Source organism: Cetorhinus maximus, chromosome 2 (assembly GCF_964194155.1).
Source record: "Cetorhinus maximus chromosome 2, sCetMax3.hap1.1, whole genome shotgun sequence".
NCBI classification, from domain to species: Eukaryota; Metazoa; Chordata; class Chondrichthyes; order Lamniformes; family Cetorhinidae; genus Cetorhinus; species Cetorhinus maximus.
The window spans coordinates 184,925,093-184,943,520 of record NC_135880.1 but is presented as its reverse complement, the minus strand read 5'-3'; the positions used below and the strand labels follow the sequence as shown (position 1 = coordinate 184,943,520).

Here is an 18,428-nt window from a genome sequence, read left to right as displayed (position 1 = left end):
CATTTTTAAAAACTGCAGGATGGCCACTTCCAGATACGCACTGTCCATGCAGTGCTCAGCCTCATAGATACACCAGCTGTTGCTCAAGCTCAGAGACCTGGAGCTCAAGCTGATGCAGCTGACAATACTTTTGGCACACATGGTCTTCCAGACATGAGAAGCATCTAAGGTTCCCCGCTCGGGGAATGGGATTGAAATGTCCTGCCAATCCTCTATTTATTAGACTAACTAATGTAACAGAAATAACTGAAGAGTTATTGAGACTTATGAAAGAATTATATAAAAAATGTTTATCTAGCTCATTAACTTCGAATTACAGAATTTGAGTAATCCAATAAAAATAGACATGCTCCACTAACAGGATGTTGCCATCAAGCCAAACAGACGCTCTGCCTATCATTCAAATGAGTAATGTGGTATATGAATTTCAGTGCCAGTGTGGTGTCAGGTATATAGGCTGGACATCCCAATGACAGGCGGATCGTATCAAACAGCACATCCCTTTGGTTGTTCACAACAGGCAAAGCACTGACCTCCCTACCCAACCAGTGCTTACAAAACGCAAAACAGTGTGTCCAACATTAGATGTGATTCCGCGATTAGACAGCACTTGCTAAACAATCCTGATTGTGCTAAGAACGACACTGAAAACCAATTTAAGATTGTCGGGCTCACACACACACTAGAAGCCACATACATTCACACACATGGCCCTGTTCTTTGTAGACAGCAGAAACATGTCCACACTTTGCACTTTTTACAACTAAACAAAAGCTTAAGGAACAGTCATTCCCTGGTTCATTCCCTGGGGCAATGTCTTGACCAATCAGAGTCAACCTGCCTGGTTTGAATTTGAACAAAACTGGGCAGTTAGCTGTTTCACACTGCATTCTCCTTGGCAAAGCCTCCACCAATCAAAGTCCACTTGCCAACCAATCAGCACTCTCTTCTCAGGCAATATAAATTGTTGTTCCCCGTTACAGTTGGTAATTTCTTGCGAGTTATTCTGATGAGTGCAAAACTGAAAGCTTCGGTATGTCTAATTTTCTCAGCAACTTTTTGTTACTTTAACTTCGATTTCCAGTTCTGAGTTTGACACCTCCCTCACTTAAAGAGCAAAAATTAAGTTTTTGCAAAAAACTCATCAATCATCTGCGAGTGGTTCTGTAACATCAATCCTTGGTTTTTATTTGATGTTGATTAATGCTCTGAGATCAGCAATGGTCTGAGATCAGCGATGCTCCGGTATCTGTTGCTGCTGAGTTGCTTATATATCATCAGTCCTCTCCCGTGATGCTCTCGGTCAGTGTTTTTGGTCTCTGGTACTGATGATCTTCCTTAGAATCTAAATGTTGGTAGTCTTGACCGAACCAAAGACCATTCTTTTTAATAATTGTTCATATATTGCGGAAAGATTGATTACGCTTCTGAATCTGTCTGAACGCCATTGCGGTTTAACTGATGTGAAAGAGTTAATGGTGCTCGGTCTCTCTGTACAGGATAGAAATGGTGAAGGATGCCTCACCAGACAGTGTCTGTCAGCTGGACAGTCGTTACTGGAAGATAACCAATGAGAATGGAGATATCGAGGAGGTCCAGGGTCCTGGAGTCGTAGGTATGGAATGTTTGAGTCCAGTGATCGGGGCATTGGGCAGTATTGGGTTTAGGGATGGGGTACTGAGTGGCAGGACCTGGGCATTGGGTCTGTAGGCAGCATCTCTATCCAGGTTTAGTTGTTGCTGATGCCCGTCTTGGGCAATATCTGGTTTGATCTGACAGTAGGGGGTGGTCGGGACAGATTTCCTAGAATGGAGCTAGAAGGGAGCAGAGGGCAGAGACAGCCAACATCCTAAACAAGGAGCCACTCTCCCCATTCTGCAGTAAACAAGTGGCTGACCAATCGGGCATTTACAGCGGTAGCACGGGATTTGATTCTAGTGTAGACACGAGCTGATGGCAAACGATGCAATTGCTTCTAGTGCATTCTGACATGTAATAACAGGGCTCATTTAGAAACCGGAGCCTGGCTCAAGAAACATTGGATTTCTCACAGCATTGAATGGCCATCAAAGTGGGATATTGCCAGTGATAACTGGGTTGCCTGGGATTGAAGGAAATCAGGTATAATAGGGTAGGTAGAGACAGTGAATGGACATTGCAGACAGCAGCAGGGACAGCTAGTGGACAGCGGCCGGGCAGTCAGTGGACAGTGTGGACAGCAGCAGGGACAGCGAGTGGAGTGTGTGGACAGCAGCAGGGACAGTGAGTGGACAGTGCGGACAGTAGCAGGGACAGTGAGTGGACAGTGCGGACAGCAGCAGGGACAGTGAGTCGACAGTGCGGACAGCAGCGGGGCAGTGGACAGTGCGGGCAGTCAGTGGACAGTGCGGACAGGGGTAGGGACAGTGAGCGGACAGGGGCAGGGACAGTGCGGGCAGTGAGTGGACAGTGCGGACAGTGGCAGGGATAGTGAGTGGACAGTGGCAGCAGTAGCGACAGTGAGTGGACAGTGTGGAGAGCGGCAGGGACAGCGAGTGGACAGTGCAGACAGCAGCAGCGACAGTGAGTGGACAGTGTGGAGAGCAGCAGGGACAGCAAGTGGACAGTGTGGAGAGCAGCAGGGACAGCGAGTGAACAGTGTGGTTAGCAGCAGGGACAGTCAGTGCACAGTGCGGCCAGTGAGTGGACCGTGCTGACAGCGGCAGGGACAGAAATAGGACAGTATGGACAGCAGCAGTGACAGCGAGTAGAGTGTGTGGACAGCAGCACGGACAGTGAATGGACAGTTCGGACAGCAGCACGGACAGTGAGTGGAGTGTGTGGACAGCAGCAGGGACAGTGAATGGACAGTTCGGACAGCAACACGCACAGTGAGTAGAGAGTGCGGACAGCAGCACGGACAGAGAATTGACAATGCAGACAGAGTGGACTGTGGTAGGGACAGCCAGGGTTCAGTGTGGACAGCGGCAGAAACAGTGAATGGACAATGCCACCAGTGAGTGGACAGTGCGGACAGCAGCAGGGGCAGTGAGTGGACAATGTGGACGGCGGCAGGGACAGAGGGGAGAGTGTGGACAGCAACTGGGACATTGAGTGGACAGTGTGGACAGCAGCAGGGACAGAGTGGAGAGTGTGGACAGCAACTGAGACAGCGAGTGGACAGCGGCAGGGACAGCGAGTGGACAGCGGCAGGGACAGCGAGTGGACAGTGGCAGGGGCAGCGAGTGGACAGTGGCAGGGGCAGCGAGTGGACGGTGGCAGGGACAGCGAGTGGACAGTGGCAGGGGCAGCGAGTGGACAGTGGCAGGGGCAGCGAGTGGACGGTGGCAGGGACAGCGAGTGGACAGTGGCAGGGGCAGCGAGTGGACGGTGGCAGGGGCAGCGAGTGGACGGTGGCAGGGGCAGCGAGTAGACGGTGGCAGGGGCAGCGAGTGGACGGTGGCAGGGGCAGCGAGTGGACGGTGGCAGGGACAGCGAGTGGACGGTGGCAGGGACAGCGAGTGGACGGTGGCAGGGCCAGCGAGTGGACGGTGGCAGGGCCAGCGAGTGGACGGTGGCAGGGCCAGCGAGTGGACAGTGGCAGGGCCAGCGAGTGGACGGTGGCAGGGCCAGCGAGTGGACAGTGGCAGGGCCAGCGAGTGGACAGTGGCAGGGACAGCGAGTGGACAGTGCTGACAGTGAATGGACAGTGCGGACTGCGGCAGGGACAGCGTGGATAATGTGGACAGTGGCAGGAACAGCCAGTGGACCATGCGGACAACAGCAGGGACAGTGAGTGGACAGTGCGGACAGCAGCACGGACAGTGAGTAGAGCGTGTGGACAGCAGCTGGGCCAGTGAATGGACAGTGCGGACAGGGAGTGGACAATGTGGACTGTGGTAGGGACAGCCAGGGTTCAGTGTGGACAGCGGCAGAGACAGTGAGTGGACAATGCCGCCAGTGAGTGGACAGTGTGGACAGTAACAGGGGCAGTGAGTGGACAGTGCAGACAGCAGCAGCGACAGTGAGTGGACAGTGTGGAGAGCAGCAGGGACAGTCAGTGCACAGTGCGGCCAGTGAGTGAATCGTGCTGACAGTGGCAGGGACAGAAATAGGACAGTATGGACAGCAGCAGTGACAGCGAGTGGACAGTGCGGACAGCAGCAGCGACAGTGAGTGGACAGTGTGGTTAGCAGCAGCGACAGCGAGTGGACAGTGCGGACAGCAGCAGCGACAGTGAGTGGACAGTGCAGACAGCGGCGTAGGCAGTGCGGACAGCGGCATGGACAGTGAGTCGACAGTGAGGACAGCAGCAGGGACAGCAAGTGGACAGTGTGGAGAGCAGCAGGAAGAGCGAGTGGACAGTGTGGATAGCAGCAGGGACAGCGAGTGGACAGTGCGGACAGCGGCATGGACAGTGAGTCGACAGCGAGGACAGCAGCAGGGACAGCGAGTGAACAGTGTGGACAGCAGCAGGGACAGTGAGTGGACAGTGTGGACAGCAGCAGGGACAGTGAGTGGACAGTGTGGTTAGCAGCAGGAAGAGCAAGTGGACAGTGTGGATAGCAGCAGGGACAGCGAGTGGACAGTGCGGACAGTAGCATGGACTGAGTCGACAGTGACGACAGCAGCAGGGACAGCGAGTGGACAGTATGGACAGCAGCAGCGACAGTGAGTGGAGAGTGTGGTTAGCAGCTGCAACAGCGAGTGGACAGTGTGGATAGCAGCAGGGACAGCGAGTGGACAGTGCGGACAGTAGCATGGACTGAGTCGACAGTGACGACAGCAGCAGGGACAGCGAGTGGACAGTATGGACAGCAGCAGCGACAGTGAGTGGAGAGTGTGGTTAGCAGCTGCAACAGCGAGTGGACAGTGTGGATAGCAGCAGGGACAGTGAGTGGACAGTGCGGACAGCAGCAGGGACAGCGAGTGGACAATGTGGAAAGCAGCAGGGACAGTGAGTGGACAGTGCAGACAGCAGCAGGGACAGCGAGTGGACAGTGCAGAGAGCAGCAGGGACAGCGAGTGGACAGTGCGGACAGCAGCAGGGACAGCGAGTGGACAGTGTGGAGAGCAGCAGGGACAGCGAATGGACAGTGTGGACAGCAGCAGGGACAGCGAGTGGACAGTGTGGTTAGCAGCAGGGACAGCGAATGGACAGTGTGGTTAGCAGCAGGAACAGCGAGTGGACAGTGTGGTTAGCAGCAGGGACAGCGAGTGGACAGTGCGGAGAGCAGCAGGGACAGCGAGTAGACAGTGCGGACAGCAGCAGGGACAGTGAGTGGACAGTGTGGAGAACAGCAGGGACAGTGAGTGGACAGTGCAGACAGCAGCAGCGACAGTGAGTGGACAGTGTGGAGAGCAGCAAGGACAGCGAGTGGACAGTGTGGAGAGCAGCAAGGACAGCGAGTGGACAGTGTGGAGAGCAGCAAGGACAGCGAGTGGACAGTGTGGAGAGCAGCAGGGACAGTGAGTGGACAGTGTGGAGAGCAGCAAGGACAGCGAGTGGACAGTGTGGAGAGCAGCAAGGACAGCGAGTGGACAGTGTGGAGAGCAGCAAGGACAGCGAGTGGACAGTGTGGAGAGCAGCAGGGACAGCGAGTGGACAGCGTGGTTAGCAGCAGGGACAGTCAGTGCACAGTGCGGCCAGTGAGTGGACCGTGCTGACAGCGGCAGGGACAGGAATAGGACAGCATGGACAGCAGCAGCGACAGCGAGTAGAGTGTGCGGACAGCAGCACGGACAGTGAATGGACAGTGCGGACAGTGAGTGGACAGTGTGTGGACAGTGGCAGGGGCAGTGAGTGGATAGCGGCAGGGGCAGTGAGTGGACAGGGGCAGAGACAGTGAGTGGACAGTGGCAGGGGCAGCGAGTGGACAGTGGCAGGGACGGCGAGTGGACAGTGGCAGGGACGGCGAGTGGACAGTGGCAGGGACGGCGAGTGGACAGTGGCAGGGACGGCGAGTGGACAGTGGCAGGGACGGCGAGTGGACAGTGGCAGGGACGGTGAGTGAACAGTGGCAGGGACGGAGAGTGGACAGTGGCAGGGACGGAGAGTGGACAGTGGCAGGGACGGCGAGTGGACAGTGGCAGGGATGGCGAGTGGACAGTGGCAGGGACGGCGAGTGGACAGTGGCAGGGACGGCGAGTGGACAGTGGCAGCGACGGCGAGTGGACAGTGGCAGGGACGGCGAGTGGACAGTGGCAGGGACGGCGAGTGGACAGTGGCAGGGACGGCGAGTGGACAGTGGCAGGGACGGCGAGTGGACAGTGGCAGGGACGGCGAGTGGACAGTGGCAGGGACGGCGAGTGGACAGTGGCAGGGACGGTGAGTGGACAGTGGCAGGGACGGAGAGTGGACAGTGGCAGGGACGGCGAGTGGACAGTGGCAGGGACGGCGAGTGGACAGTGGCAGGGACGGCGAGTGGACAGTGGCAGGGACGGCGAGTGGACAGTGGCAGGGACGGCGAGTGGACAGTGGCAGGGACGGCGAGTGGACAGTGGCAGGGACGGCGAGTGGACAGTGGCAGGGACGGCGAGTGGACAGTGTGGTTAGCAGCAGGGACAGTCAGTGCACAGTGCGGCCAGTGAGTGAATCGTGCTGACAGTGACAGGGACAGAAATAGGACAGTATGGACAGCAGCAGCGACAGTGAGTGGACAGTGTGGTTAGCAGCAGCAACAGCGAGTGGACAGTGCGGACAGCGGCATGGACAGTGAGTCGACAGTGTGGACAGTATCAGGGACAGCGAGTGGACAGTGTGGAGAGCAGCAGCAACAGTGAGTGGACAGTGTGGACAGCAGCAGGGACAGCGAGTGGACAGTGCGGAGAGCAGCAGGGACAGCGAGTGGACAGTGTGGAGAGCAGCAGGGACAGCGAATGGACAGTGTGGACAGCAGCAGGGACAGCGAATGGACAGTGTGGTTAGCAGCAGGAACAGCGAGTAGACAGTGCGGACAGCAGCAGGGACAGTGAGTGGACAGTGTGGAGAACAGCAGGGACAGCGAGTGGACAGTGCAGACAGCAGCAGCGACAGTGAGTGGACTGTGGTTAGCAGCAGGAACAGCGAGTGGACAATGTGGAGAGAGGCAGGGACAGTGAGTGGACAGTGTGGTTAGCAGCAGGAACAGCGAGTGGACAGTGTGGAGAGAAGCAGGGACAGTGAGTGGACAGTGTGGTTAGCAGCAGGAACAGCGAGTGGACAGTGTGGAGAGAAGCAGGGACAGTGAGTGGACAGTGTGGTTAGCAGCAGGAACAGCGAGTGGACAGTGTGGAGAGAAGCAGGGACAGTGAGTGGACAGTGTGGTTAGCAGCAGGAACAGCGAGTGGACAGTGTGGAGAGAAGCAGGGGCAGCGAATGGACAGTGTGGAGAGCAGCAGGGACAGCGAATGGACAGAGTGGTTAGCAGCAGGGGCAGCGAGTGGACAGAGTGGTTAGCAGCAGGGGCAGCGAATGGACAGTGTGGAGAGCAGCAGGGACAGTGAGTGGACAGTGTGGTTAGCAGCAGGGGCAGCGAATGGACAGAGTGGTTAGCAGCAGGGGCAGCGAATGGACAGTGTGGAGAGCAGCAGGGACAGTGAGTGGACAGTGTGGTTAGCAGCAGGGGCAGCGGATGGACAGAGTGGTTAGCAGCAGGGGCAGCGAATGGATAGTGTGGAGAGCAGCAGGGACAGTGAGTGGACAGTGTGGTTAGCAGCAGGGGCAGCGAATGGACAGAGTGGTTAGCAGCAGGGGCAGCGAATGGACAGTGTGGAGAGCAGCAGGGACAGTGAGTGGACAGTGTGGTTAGCAGCAGGGGCAGCGGATGGACAGAGTGGTTAGCAGCAGGGACAGTGAGTGGACAGTGTGGTTAGCAGCAGGGGCAGCGGATGGACAGAGTGGTTAGCAGCAGGGACAGCGAGTGGACAGCGTGGTTAGCAGCAGGGACAGTGAGTGGACAGCGTGGTTAGCAGCAGGGACTGTCAGTGCACAGTGCGGCCAGTGAGTGGACCGTGCTGACAGCGGCAGGGACAGAAAGAGAACAGTATGGACAGCAGCAGTGACAGCGAGTAGAGTGTGTGGACAGCAGCATTGACAGTGAATGGACAGTGCGGACAGTGAGTGGACAGTGGCAGGGACGGCGAGTGGACAGTGGCAGGGACGGCGAGTGGACAGTGGCGGGGACGGCGAGTGGACAGTGGCGGGGACGGCGAGTGGACAGTGGCGGGGACGGCGAGTGGACAGTGGCGGGGACGGCGAGTGGACAGTGGCGGGGACGGCGAGTGGACAGTGGCGGGGACGGCGAGTGGACAGTGGCGGGGAGGGCGAGTGGACAGTGGCGGGGAGGGCGAGTGGACAGTGGCGGGGAGGGCGAGTGGACAGTGGCGGGGAGGGCGAGTGGACAGTGGCGGGGAGGGCGAGTGGACAGTGGCGGGGAGGGCGAGTGGACAGTGGCAGGGACGGCGAGTGGACAGTGGCAGGGACAGCGAGTGGACAGTGTGGACAGCGGCAGGGACAGCAAGTGGACAGCGGCAGGGACGAGTGGACAGCGGCAGGGACAGCGAGTGGACAGTGCGGACAGTATTAGGGGCAGCGAGTGGACAGTGCGGACAGTAGCAGGGACAGCGAGTGGACAGTGCTGATGGGCAGGGACAGTGCGGGCAGTGAGTGGACAGCACGGACAGCGGCAGGGACAGAATTGAGAGTGTGGACAGCAATGGATAGTAAGTGGAAACTGTCAACAGCAGCAGGGGTAGTGAGTGGACAGTGCAGACAGCAGCAGGGACAGTGAGTGGACAGTGTCCACCCTGTCCACTCACTGTTGGCACTGTCCACTCACTGTCGGCACTGTCCACTCATGGTCGGCACTGTCCACTCGCTGTCCCTGCCACTGTCCACTCGCTGTCCCTGCCATTGTCCACTCGCTGTCCCTGCCACTGTGTGGACAGTGCGGACAGCGGCAGTAACATTGGGTGGATAGTGCAGCTTTGCCCCTCTTCCTCTCCCTCCACCCTTTGCCCGTCTTCTCTGCTGCCCCACCCTCACTGCCGCTCTCCCCACCACAGCTACCCTCTGTTTCTCTCTGTCTCTTACTCTGTTACTTTGGAACCTCACTTTTGCTCACTCTCTCCTTTGTAGGTGAATTCCCAGTGCTGCACCCTGGTACTGTGCATGAGTATACCAGCTGCACCACATTCACCACCCCCTCAGGTTACATGGAAGGGTACTACACCTTCCACCAACTCTCCAGGCACAGGAACACCTTCAACATTGCTATTCCAAGGTTCTACATGGTGTGCCCTCCATTCCGAGCATCAATTGCCTACCAGGTGGGTGTAGTGCGGTGTCACAAGCAGAGTGACCAATGTTCCTGGTGAGATTGGAGGCAAATACATGTTGGCGGGGAGGGTAAGGGTGTTCGGCACGTTGAGGAGGCTGCCATCGCTATCAGGAAATGAGAAGCAGTTTGTGGTTTCTCTCCAGGATTGAGAGGACTGAGGCATGTGCCAACTGAGCTTGTTTGAAAAGATTCATTGTGGTGATGAAGAGAAGGTGATCTCACCAATGGGCAACACCCACAATGAAATGCCCCAGTATAAGTCGCCAGTCCCACTGAATAAACTTTGTTCCCCAGAGAGTGTGGAGCTCACGACTGCAGCGAGTGTTTACATGAATAGTATAGATGTATTGAAGGGCAAAGCAGACGAGATGAGAGAGCAGGAACTAGATGAAGAAGCCTTTCTGGAGTATAAACACTGGCACAGTTTTTGTGTCAGGTTATCACGTGGCATGTGACGTGTGCCAGGCGGACCCAAATCCACAAGGGAAATTTGGTTCCACAATCACAACGGTTTTGCAATTTGTATTTATTACGAGAAGACTGAGCGAGCACTGAAATCAGAAATAATGAATCCACTAAGACCTTAGAGTTTTAACGTTTTAAATTAAAATATTTATTAACAAAAGAAAAGATGCCAAACATGTACTATAGTATTAAGTAACTGGAATCTTATGTACGGAATAAAATTCCTACCCAACCTGACTCCCAAATGCACCCCTTGGAAGGCAACAGTCCAAGATAGATTTTAAAGTTAGAAAGACAGGCCAACATAGTTATCACCTTTAAGGCTGGGTGCAGCAGACTCATGCAAACATGGCTAAAGGCTTTTCTGAGGATGTTTCGCAAACTTCTGCACCTCAGGGCCTCTCTCAACAACCTTCTCAAGGGCAACTAGGGCTGGGCAATAAATGCTGGCCCAGCTAGCAAAGCCCACATCCCATGAATGAATATAAAAAACATAGACTTTCATTCTCCTTTATATACGTTTTTCTCTCTTTTTAATCTGCAAACTCCATTGTCGCATGTGTCTTTGAAAATGAACTTTCCCGTCATATAGAACTTTTCATGGTGCTAATAATGTAAGTAACCTTTGGGAAAAATAAACACACTGATTGGCCCAGCAGTCTGGCGAGGTGCAAACAACCTACTATCTCTTTGAAATTCACACTGCCCCGATTTATCTCAAAATGCAAATTCTCCTCACACCTTACATTCTAAGACTTCAGCCATGTTTACGGATTTAGCATTTCAAACCCCTCTCCACCTGACTTCATTTGATGCTTCCAACCCTCCAGACCAGCTGTCTCCCATTCAGTTAAATCCCACACAAACTATCCAAACCCCACCATAAACGTTATTTTACAATAAATCACAATATTGTGAAAATTATTATGCTTTCATAACAAATGCTTTGTAATACTTATCAAAATTCTCATGTCCTAAATATAAAAGGCAGATTTATTCTACAAGATCAGAGACCAGAGTGCAATAGAGGCCCCTCCCTCTGTATGTGACATCCCCCTAACTCTCCCCCCTGTGACACCCCCCACTCTCCCCCTGTGACACCCCCCCACTCTCCCCCTGTGACACCCCCCCACTCTCCCCCTGTGACACCCCCCCACTCTCCCCCTGTGACACCCCCCCCACTCTCCTCCTGTGACACCCCCCCCCCACTCTCCCCCTGTGACACCCCCCCACACTCTCCCCCTGTGACACCCCCCCACACTCTCCCCCTGTGTGAGACAACCCCACTCTCCCCCTGTGTGAGACAACCCCACTCTCCCCCTGTGACACGCCCCCCACTCTCCCCCTGTGACACCCCCCCCACTCTCCCCCTGTGTGTGACACCCCCCCCCACTCTCCCCCTGTGTGTGACACCCCCCCCACACTCCCCCTGTGTGTGACACCCCCCCCACTCTCCCCCTGTGTGTGACAACCCCCCACTCTCCCCCTGTGTGACAGCCCCCCACTCTCCCCCTGTGTGACAACCCCCCCCACTCTCCCCCTGTGTGACACCCCCACACTCTCCCCCTGTGTGACACCCCCCCCACTCTCCCCCTGTGTGTGACAACACCCCACTCTCCCCCTGTGTGTGACAACACCCCACTCTCCCCCTGTGTGTGACAACACCCCACTCTCCCCCTGTGTGTAACACCCCCCCACTCTCCCCCTGTGTGACACCCCCCCACTCTCCCCCTGTGTGACAGCCCCCCACTCTCCCCCTGTGACACTCCCCCCACTCTCCCCGTGTGACAACCCCCCACTCTCCCCCTGTGTGACACTCCCCCCACAATCTCCCTCTCTCTCTGACCGCCTGCCCTCCCACTCTCTCTGTGTGACACTGTCCACTCTGTGCTGCCCCCCATCTCCGCTCACGCTCTGTCCCCCAGCCCCTACCCCTGCGGTGTGGGTTGTGACTGGTGATGGGCAATTTTGCAGAATGACAGGAAGATGCCATTTGGCCCAGTGTGTCACTGCCAGCCCACTAAATGAACAACTTACCTCATGCTGTTCCCTGTAACACTCGCTGTTCCTTTTCTGATCATAGCTTGGCTCCTGACCCCTCATGTATATGGATCAATTATGCTGCTGAGCTGTCACACATGTAAACTTTGGATCCAACTGACAATTTTCATCTGTTTGTTTCACTGTTGCAATCTACAGACGGGGCGCAGTCGGGATCCATCGAATGGTGACAGTCCAGCGTCAGACAGCAGTAACCTGCAGAATCCCAATCTCTTTGTAAATTTCCCAGCTGCTTTGGGTCGATGTCCACGTCACACCTGAAGTGAATGTTCCACTTGTGGTCTGCAGCGGATTTTATTTCTGTTTTGACTGTGGGCCTCAGAAGGTTCTTTCCAACAAGCTGCAATTCTGCTTTGATGAAGATTGTCAGCAGTGAAATCTCAGATGGACTGTCGCACATTTCCCCTTGGCTGCAGTAATTTAGCACTTCCCATCCTTTAATCTTTCAGATTTCATGGTAAAATTTCTTGGATGAATAGAGTAAAAGGGTTTAACTACTGAGGGCTGTCATTTATCTCTTTGACAATAAGATGTTGGATTAAAATGAGTGAAGAATCAGTCAGACATGTGTGGGCCATGTGGAGTGCCTGACCACGTGTGGGCCATGTGGAGTGCCTGACCACGTGTGGGCCATGTGGAGTGCCTGACCACGTGTGGGCCATGTGGAGTGCCTGACCACGTGTGGGCCATGTGGAGTGCCTGACCACGTGTGGGCCATGTGGAGTGCCTGACCACGTGTGGGCCATGTGGAGTGCCTTGACCACGTGTGGGCCATGTGGAGTGCCTGACCACGTGTGGGCCATGTGGAGTGCCTGACCACGTGTGGGCCATGTGGAGTGCCTGACCACGTGTGGGCCATGTGGAGTGCCTTGACCACGTGTGGGCCATGTGGAGTGCCTGACCACGTGTGGGCCATGTGGAGTGGCCTGACCATGTGTGGGCCATGTGGAGTGGCCTGCCCGCATGTGGGCCATGTGGAGTGCCTTGACCATGTGTGGGCCATGTGGAGTGCCTGACCACGTGTGGGCCATGTGGAGTGCCTGACCACGTGTGGGCCATGTGGAGTGCCTGACCACGTGTGGGCCATGTGGAGTGGCCTGACCATGTGTGGGCCATGTGGAGTGGCCTGCCCGCATGTGGGCCATGTGGAGTGCCTTGACCATGTGTGGGCCATGTGGAGTGCCTGACCACGTGTGGGCCATGTGGAGTGCCTGACCACGTGTGGGCCATGTGGAGTGCCTGACCACGTGTGGGCCATGTGGAGTGCCTGACCACGTGTGGGCCATGTGGAGTGCCTGACCACGTGTGGGCCATGTGGAGTGCCTGACCACGTGTGGGCCATGTGGAGTGCCTGACCACGTGTGGGCCATGTGGAGTGCCTGACCACGTGTGGGCCATGTGGAGTGCCTGACCACGTGTGGGCCATGTGGAGTGCCTGACCACGTGTGGGCCATGTGGAGTGCCTGACCACGTGTGGGCCATGTGGAGTGCCTGACCACGTGTGGGCCATGTGGAGTGCCTGACCACGTGTGGGCCATGTGGAGTGCCTGACCACGTGTGGGCCATGTGGAGTGCCTGACCACGTGTGGGCCATGTGGAGTGCCTGACCTTCAGGAAAGCTTTCAGCTTCAGCTCATGTGCCCAAATTTCAAAGTTGACGGGATGGTGCTGATTGGAGAACGGTGTTCGGGGACGGTGCTGATTGGAGAACGGTGTTCGGGGACGGTGCTGATTGGAGAACGGTGTTCGGGGACGGTGCTGATTGGAGAACGGTGTTCGGGGACGGTGCTGATTGGAGAACGGTGTTCGGGGACGGTGCTGATTGGAGAACGGTGTCCGGGGACGGTGCTGATTGGAGAACGGTGTCCGGGGACGGTGCTGATTGGAGAACGGTGTCCGGGGACGGTGCTGATTGGAGAACGGTGTCCGGGGACGGTGCTGATTGGAGAACGGTGTCCGGGGACGGTGCTGATTGGAGAACGGTGTCCGGGGACGGTGCTGATTGGAGAACGGTGTCCGGGGACGGTGCTGATTGGAGAACGGTGTTCGGGGACGGTGCTGATTGGAGAATGGTCACCCACTTTTCTCTTACTGTTGTTCCTGTCAGTTTTAGTCCTGTTTTACCCAGGCTGGATTCCCTCCCATCCCACTGAGGTGATATCGCACTGTTGAAAGTGGAAACAAAGACAAGACTGCGCCAAACTTGTCTGCTTTATTTTGTCACAAGATAGGCCAGGTGTTCTCATAGTGTAATAAACTAAACTAAAAGTTGTAAGTGGGATGAGGGTACACTGAGGATTTACCTGAAGAATCCAGAGAAATATATCCCAGGAACAAAACTGAGCGTGAAGACTCGATAGTTTATGCCAAATGCGCCACGGCCAAATAACCAAACTTCCCAAGTGACCCCAGAGGAAGAAAGAAACCAAATGACAAGATTTTACTTTTTGTAACTTTTACTTCAACAATCGTACCAAAATCAACATAAATTTGAACATGAATTAACAGACAAATTGTTTTCAATAGAAATTTTAAATTACACTTGGAATAGCGAGATTTACTGATGGTTCCCCCAGCACACATGGCACTACATGCAGCCCAAAATCTTTCACAACTCTGTATTTCTCAGGTAGAGTTTAACTCCTTTTCCTCACACAGGATTTGATCATCTAGTCGCCTCTGACAACAGCTTTATTGCTTCGAAGTTTCATGAAATGATGATCACCAAAAAGGGGCAGAACTTTCTTGATAATACCCTGGTTCATGGTACAGCTGGTTCTGGTAAAACCTGATGCAGTGGCGCTATCTCTGCTATTAAACCCAGTCTTCAGTTTTCATTCTTTATTATCTGTTTTGCCCACTAAGCTCCTCAGCTAGTCTCTCCTCCTGTTGAAATCTTATCTCTCAGAGCCTTGTTGTTGTTTTCTCAATCAGCTTCCATTTCCTTAGAAAACTAAGATTACAGGCTGATTTCCCAGAAGTCTGGTATCAGAGCCAGAAATACAGCATTACACCCCACCTCTTTCCCTGAAACTGAAACTTTGGGTTCTCACTCAATTAGGAATAATACAAGCTTTGAAACCAAAGTTAGTGCAGGCAAAGCTCACACACGTTTTAAGACCATAAGACATAGGAGCAGAAATTAAGCCATTCGGCCCATCGAGTCTGCTCCGCCATTCAATCATGGCTGATAAGTTTCTCAACCCCATTTTCCCGCCTTCTCCCTGTAACCTTTGATCCCCTTACCAATCAAGAACCTATCTATCTCGGTCTTAAATGCACTCAATGACCTGGCCTCCTGGCCTCCACAGCCTTCTGTGGCAATGAATTCCATAGATTCACCACTCTCTGGCTAAAGAAGTTTCTCCTCATCTCTGTTCTAAAAGGACTTCCCTTTACTCTGAGGCTGTGCCCTTGGGCCCTAGTCTCTCCTACTAATGGAAACACCTTCCCCACGTCCATTCTTTCCAGGCCTTTCCACTGGTCTCATAAATTGTGGATTTCATCAAATATAACATTCCAATCAGTATTTGGGTAATTAAATTCCCCCAACATGACGAATCCAGAGTTCTTGCACACCTTGTGATTTCTCTACCGATTGTGACCTTGCCCCCTCAAAGGGCATCCACTCTTTCTAACATAACAATGTCTTCTCTAATCAGTACTGCCACTCCACCTTCCTTTTCTCTTTCCGTATCTTTGCTGAAATCTATCTCCTTGAAAATTAAGTGCCTAGTGCCCTTCATTTTTAAACCATGTTTCTGTTATTGCCACTACATTATATTCCCACAGGGCTATTTCATTCCTTCAGTTATGTTGCACTACTTCCCTTTTATTACTGTTTTGCCTTCATTGGACATATTTAAGGTCAGATTTAGGTCTATTGTTCAGCTTATTTACCTTGTCCTGCATCATTCCTCAAGCACACATGATCTACTTTCCTTCTTTTGGAAGAACATAAGGAGCTGGAGTAGACCACACAGGCCATGAAGCCTGCTCTGCTATTCAATACAATCATGTCTGATCTTTTACCTCAACTCTTTCCCTCCCGTTCCCCATATCACTTAAATACCTGAGAGACCAGCTATCTCTCCATCCACCCCAGCCTTAAATGCATTCAACCATGGAGCATCCATCGGATAGTGAATTCCAAAGATTCACAGCTCTTTGAAATCATTTTTCCTCATCTCAGTCCTAAATGATCAGCCCCTTAACCTACCCCTTGGATTCTGGATTCCCTGACCAGGGGAAACAACTTCTCAGTATCTATCCCCTCAAGCCCATTGAGAATCTTGAATGTTTCAATTAAATCACCTCCTTTTCTTCTAAACTCCACAGAATATAAACCCAGTTTACTCAGCCTCTCATCATCGGTGAACTTTCATTGTACTGCCTCAATGAAAGTATATCTTTCCTTAAATATAGAGACCAAAACTGTGCAGAGCACTCCGTCTGTTTCAACAAAGCTCTGTACGGTTGGAGCAGGACTTCTTATTTTTGTACCCCCATACCTTTGCAACAAAGGTCAACATGCCATTTGTCTTCCTAATCGCTTGCTGCACCTACTAATTTTGTGCTCCTCGTATGAGTACACCCAAGTCCCTTTGAACATCAATATTTACAAGTTTCACAACTTTTTTTAAAAAAAAATCTGCTTTTCTGTTCCTACTATAAAAGTAAGTAAATGATACACCTGATGCCCACTCACTTAACCTGTCTCTCTGTGTCCTCCCCACAACTTGCATGATCACCTATACTCTCTGTCTCTTCATCTTAGTCATTAATATAGATTGTAAATAGCTAAGGCCCCAGCACTAATCCTTGTGGCACTCACCAGTCACAGCCTGCTAAATTGAAAATGCTCTCTGCTTCCTGTCCATTAATTCCTGCTAATATTACCTCCAATCCCCTGAGTCCTTATCAGTATATTAATGTTGCTTGTACTACAACTGGTTTCCCTTTATCTACCATGCTATCTGCATCCTCAATTTGTCAAACACAATTTTCCTTTTGTAAAACCATGTTGACTTTGTGTGATCATACAATTATTTTCTAAGTGCGTCATTAAGATTTCATAATACTAGATTTCAGCACTTTCCTGGCATCTGATATCAGGCTAACTAGCCTGTAGTTCTTGTTTCCTTTTTCCCTCATTTCTTTATTAGAGGGAGTTACATTTTCTATCTGCACTTCAGGACCAGACCCCCAAGTTCTTGATATGATCCGGCTAGGGATCACTAACTTTTTGTTTAAAGGAGACAAAGTTTGAGATTCAAGACACTTGGTAAGAGAGCAAAGCCACAAGATTCCACTGATTTTGAACAAACAAACATTAAAAAGGTCAGAAAGATAAAGCAATTTACAATATCTAACACTCGAACATTCAGGTTAATATGAGATACACGTGATTAACAGGCAAACTGTGGTCGAACGCACCACATTGCACACTAAATAGCAAATGTTGGCCAAGAAACATGCCGTGGATTTTTCAGCAACCCGCTAAGATGTCGGTAACACTGTGAGTCAACCAATCTCACTGAAATTAGTTCACTCACAAGGTGCTCCAGTCTTCACTTTCAAAAATCTCGCCTTTGAATTTTCTCCAAATGTTGCTCCAACTCAGACTGCCTCAAGGACAGCCCATCTCGCAGGGTTTCAATCTCACCTCTCGAGACTCTTCCCCTGGATTCCCGAGTCTGCATCCCAAAACTAACTCGAGCACAAGTTCAGCTCTTCGGCCATGCCGAGCAGAATATTACTGCTGCCCCAACGGCCTGCAGCACAGAATTATTAACCTTGTGCTGTGAAAGAATCTAGCTGTAAGAAGGGGTTGTAAGATTAAAAAGAGTGATTCTATGGCTTAAAGAGTAATTAAAAGCAGAGTTCATCTGCTGGACAAGGGTTTAAATTTCATAAACATGCCTGGGCATAATTGCGAGCTCAAGGATACCAACATACGGTGGCATAGGATATGGAATATCCTCTAACACAAGGCAGTCCCTAACAAACAGGAACTGGCCTCTGCAAATCATGGATACATCACCTCAGTCAAACATTGAAGAATTATAAGATATCACAATCTAACAATGGAAAACTTCAAAATTTAAGGATGCCCCCTAAATCAACTATCAACCAAATCAGGGAAATTAAGTTCTAATCTCAAGACAATTCTGTGGCAAGGAAGCTACCACCAGCTGCATCTCTCTGTATCCTGTTTGCTTGAAGGACGTGCTCAACATGCTCCGTGCTGGTTCAGCTCTTTTATGAGATAAGTATTGGAACCTCTCGGTAGGATTTTTAGATTTGTTGGATTCACTGCAGCATCTCTCAAGGTAAAGATATTAGCTATTGTAGTGTGACGATATTCGTTCTCCTGTTCAATGGGATAGAGGTATCTCACTCGACGCTTTAGCTTTCTACTAGGGATTTAATGTAAATACTGCTTTAAATATTGATGGATATTTTAAACCTCTAATATTATTTAAAACCTGGATTCTCTAATAGAATCAAGATTACATTTTATTTTCCTAGAACCATCAATGTTGCAATTGATTTACTATCAAATGTGAATTGCATAATCAGTCCTTTAATAAACTTTTATAT

The 18,428-nt window shown here is 52.3% G+C and overlaps 1 protein-coding gene across 1 annotated transcript in view; it reads left to right on the top strand.

The window, feature by feature from the left end:
• fbxo3 (F-box protein 3) overlaps positions 1-12,324 on the top strand; it is a 58,591-nt gene extending 46,267 nt beyond the window's left edge. Inside the window, exons 9-11 of the mRNA XM_078530510.1 lie at positions 1,500-1,615; positions 9,098-9,288; positions 11,964-12,324. Of these exons, the coding sequence (XP_078386636.1) occupies positions 1,500-1,615; positions 9,098-9,288; positions 11,964-12,086 (430 nt within the window). The 3' untranslated portion in view covers positions 12,087-12,324. The remainder of the gene's footprint in view (positions 1-1,499; positions 1,616-9,097; positions 9,289-11,963) is intronic.
• Positions 12,325-18,428: the final 6,104 nt, after the last annotated feature.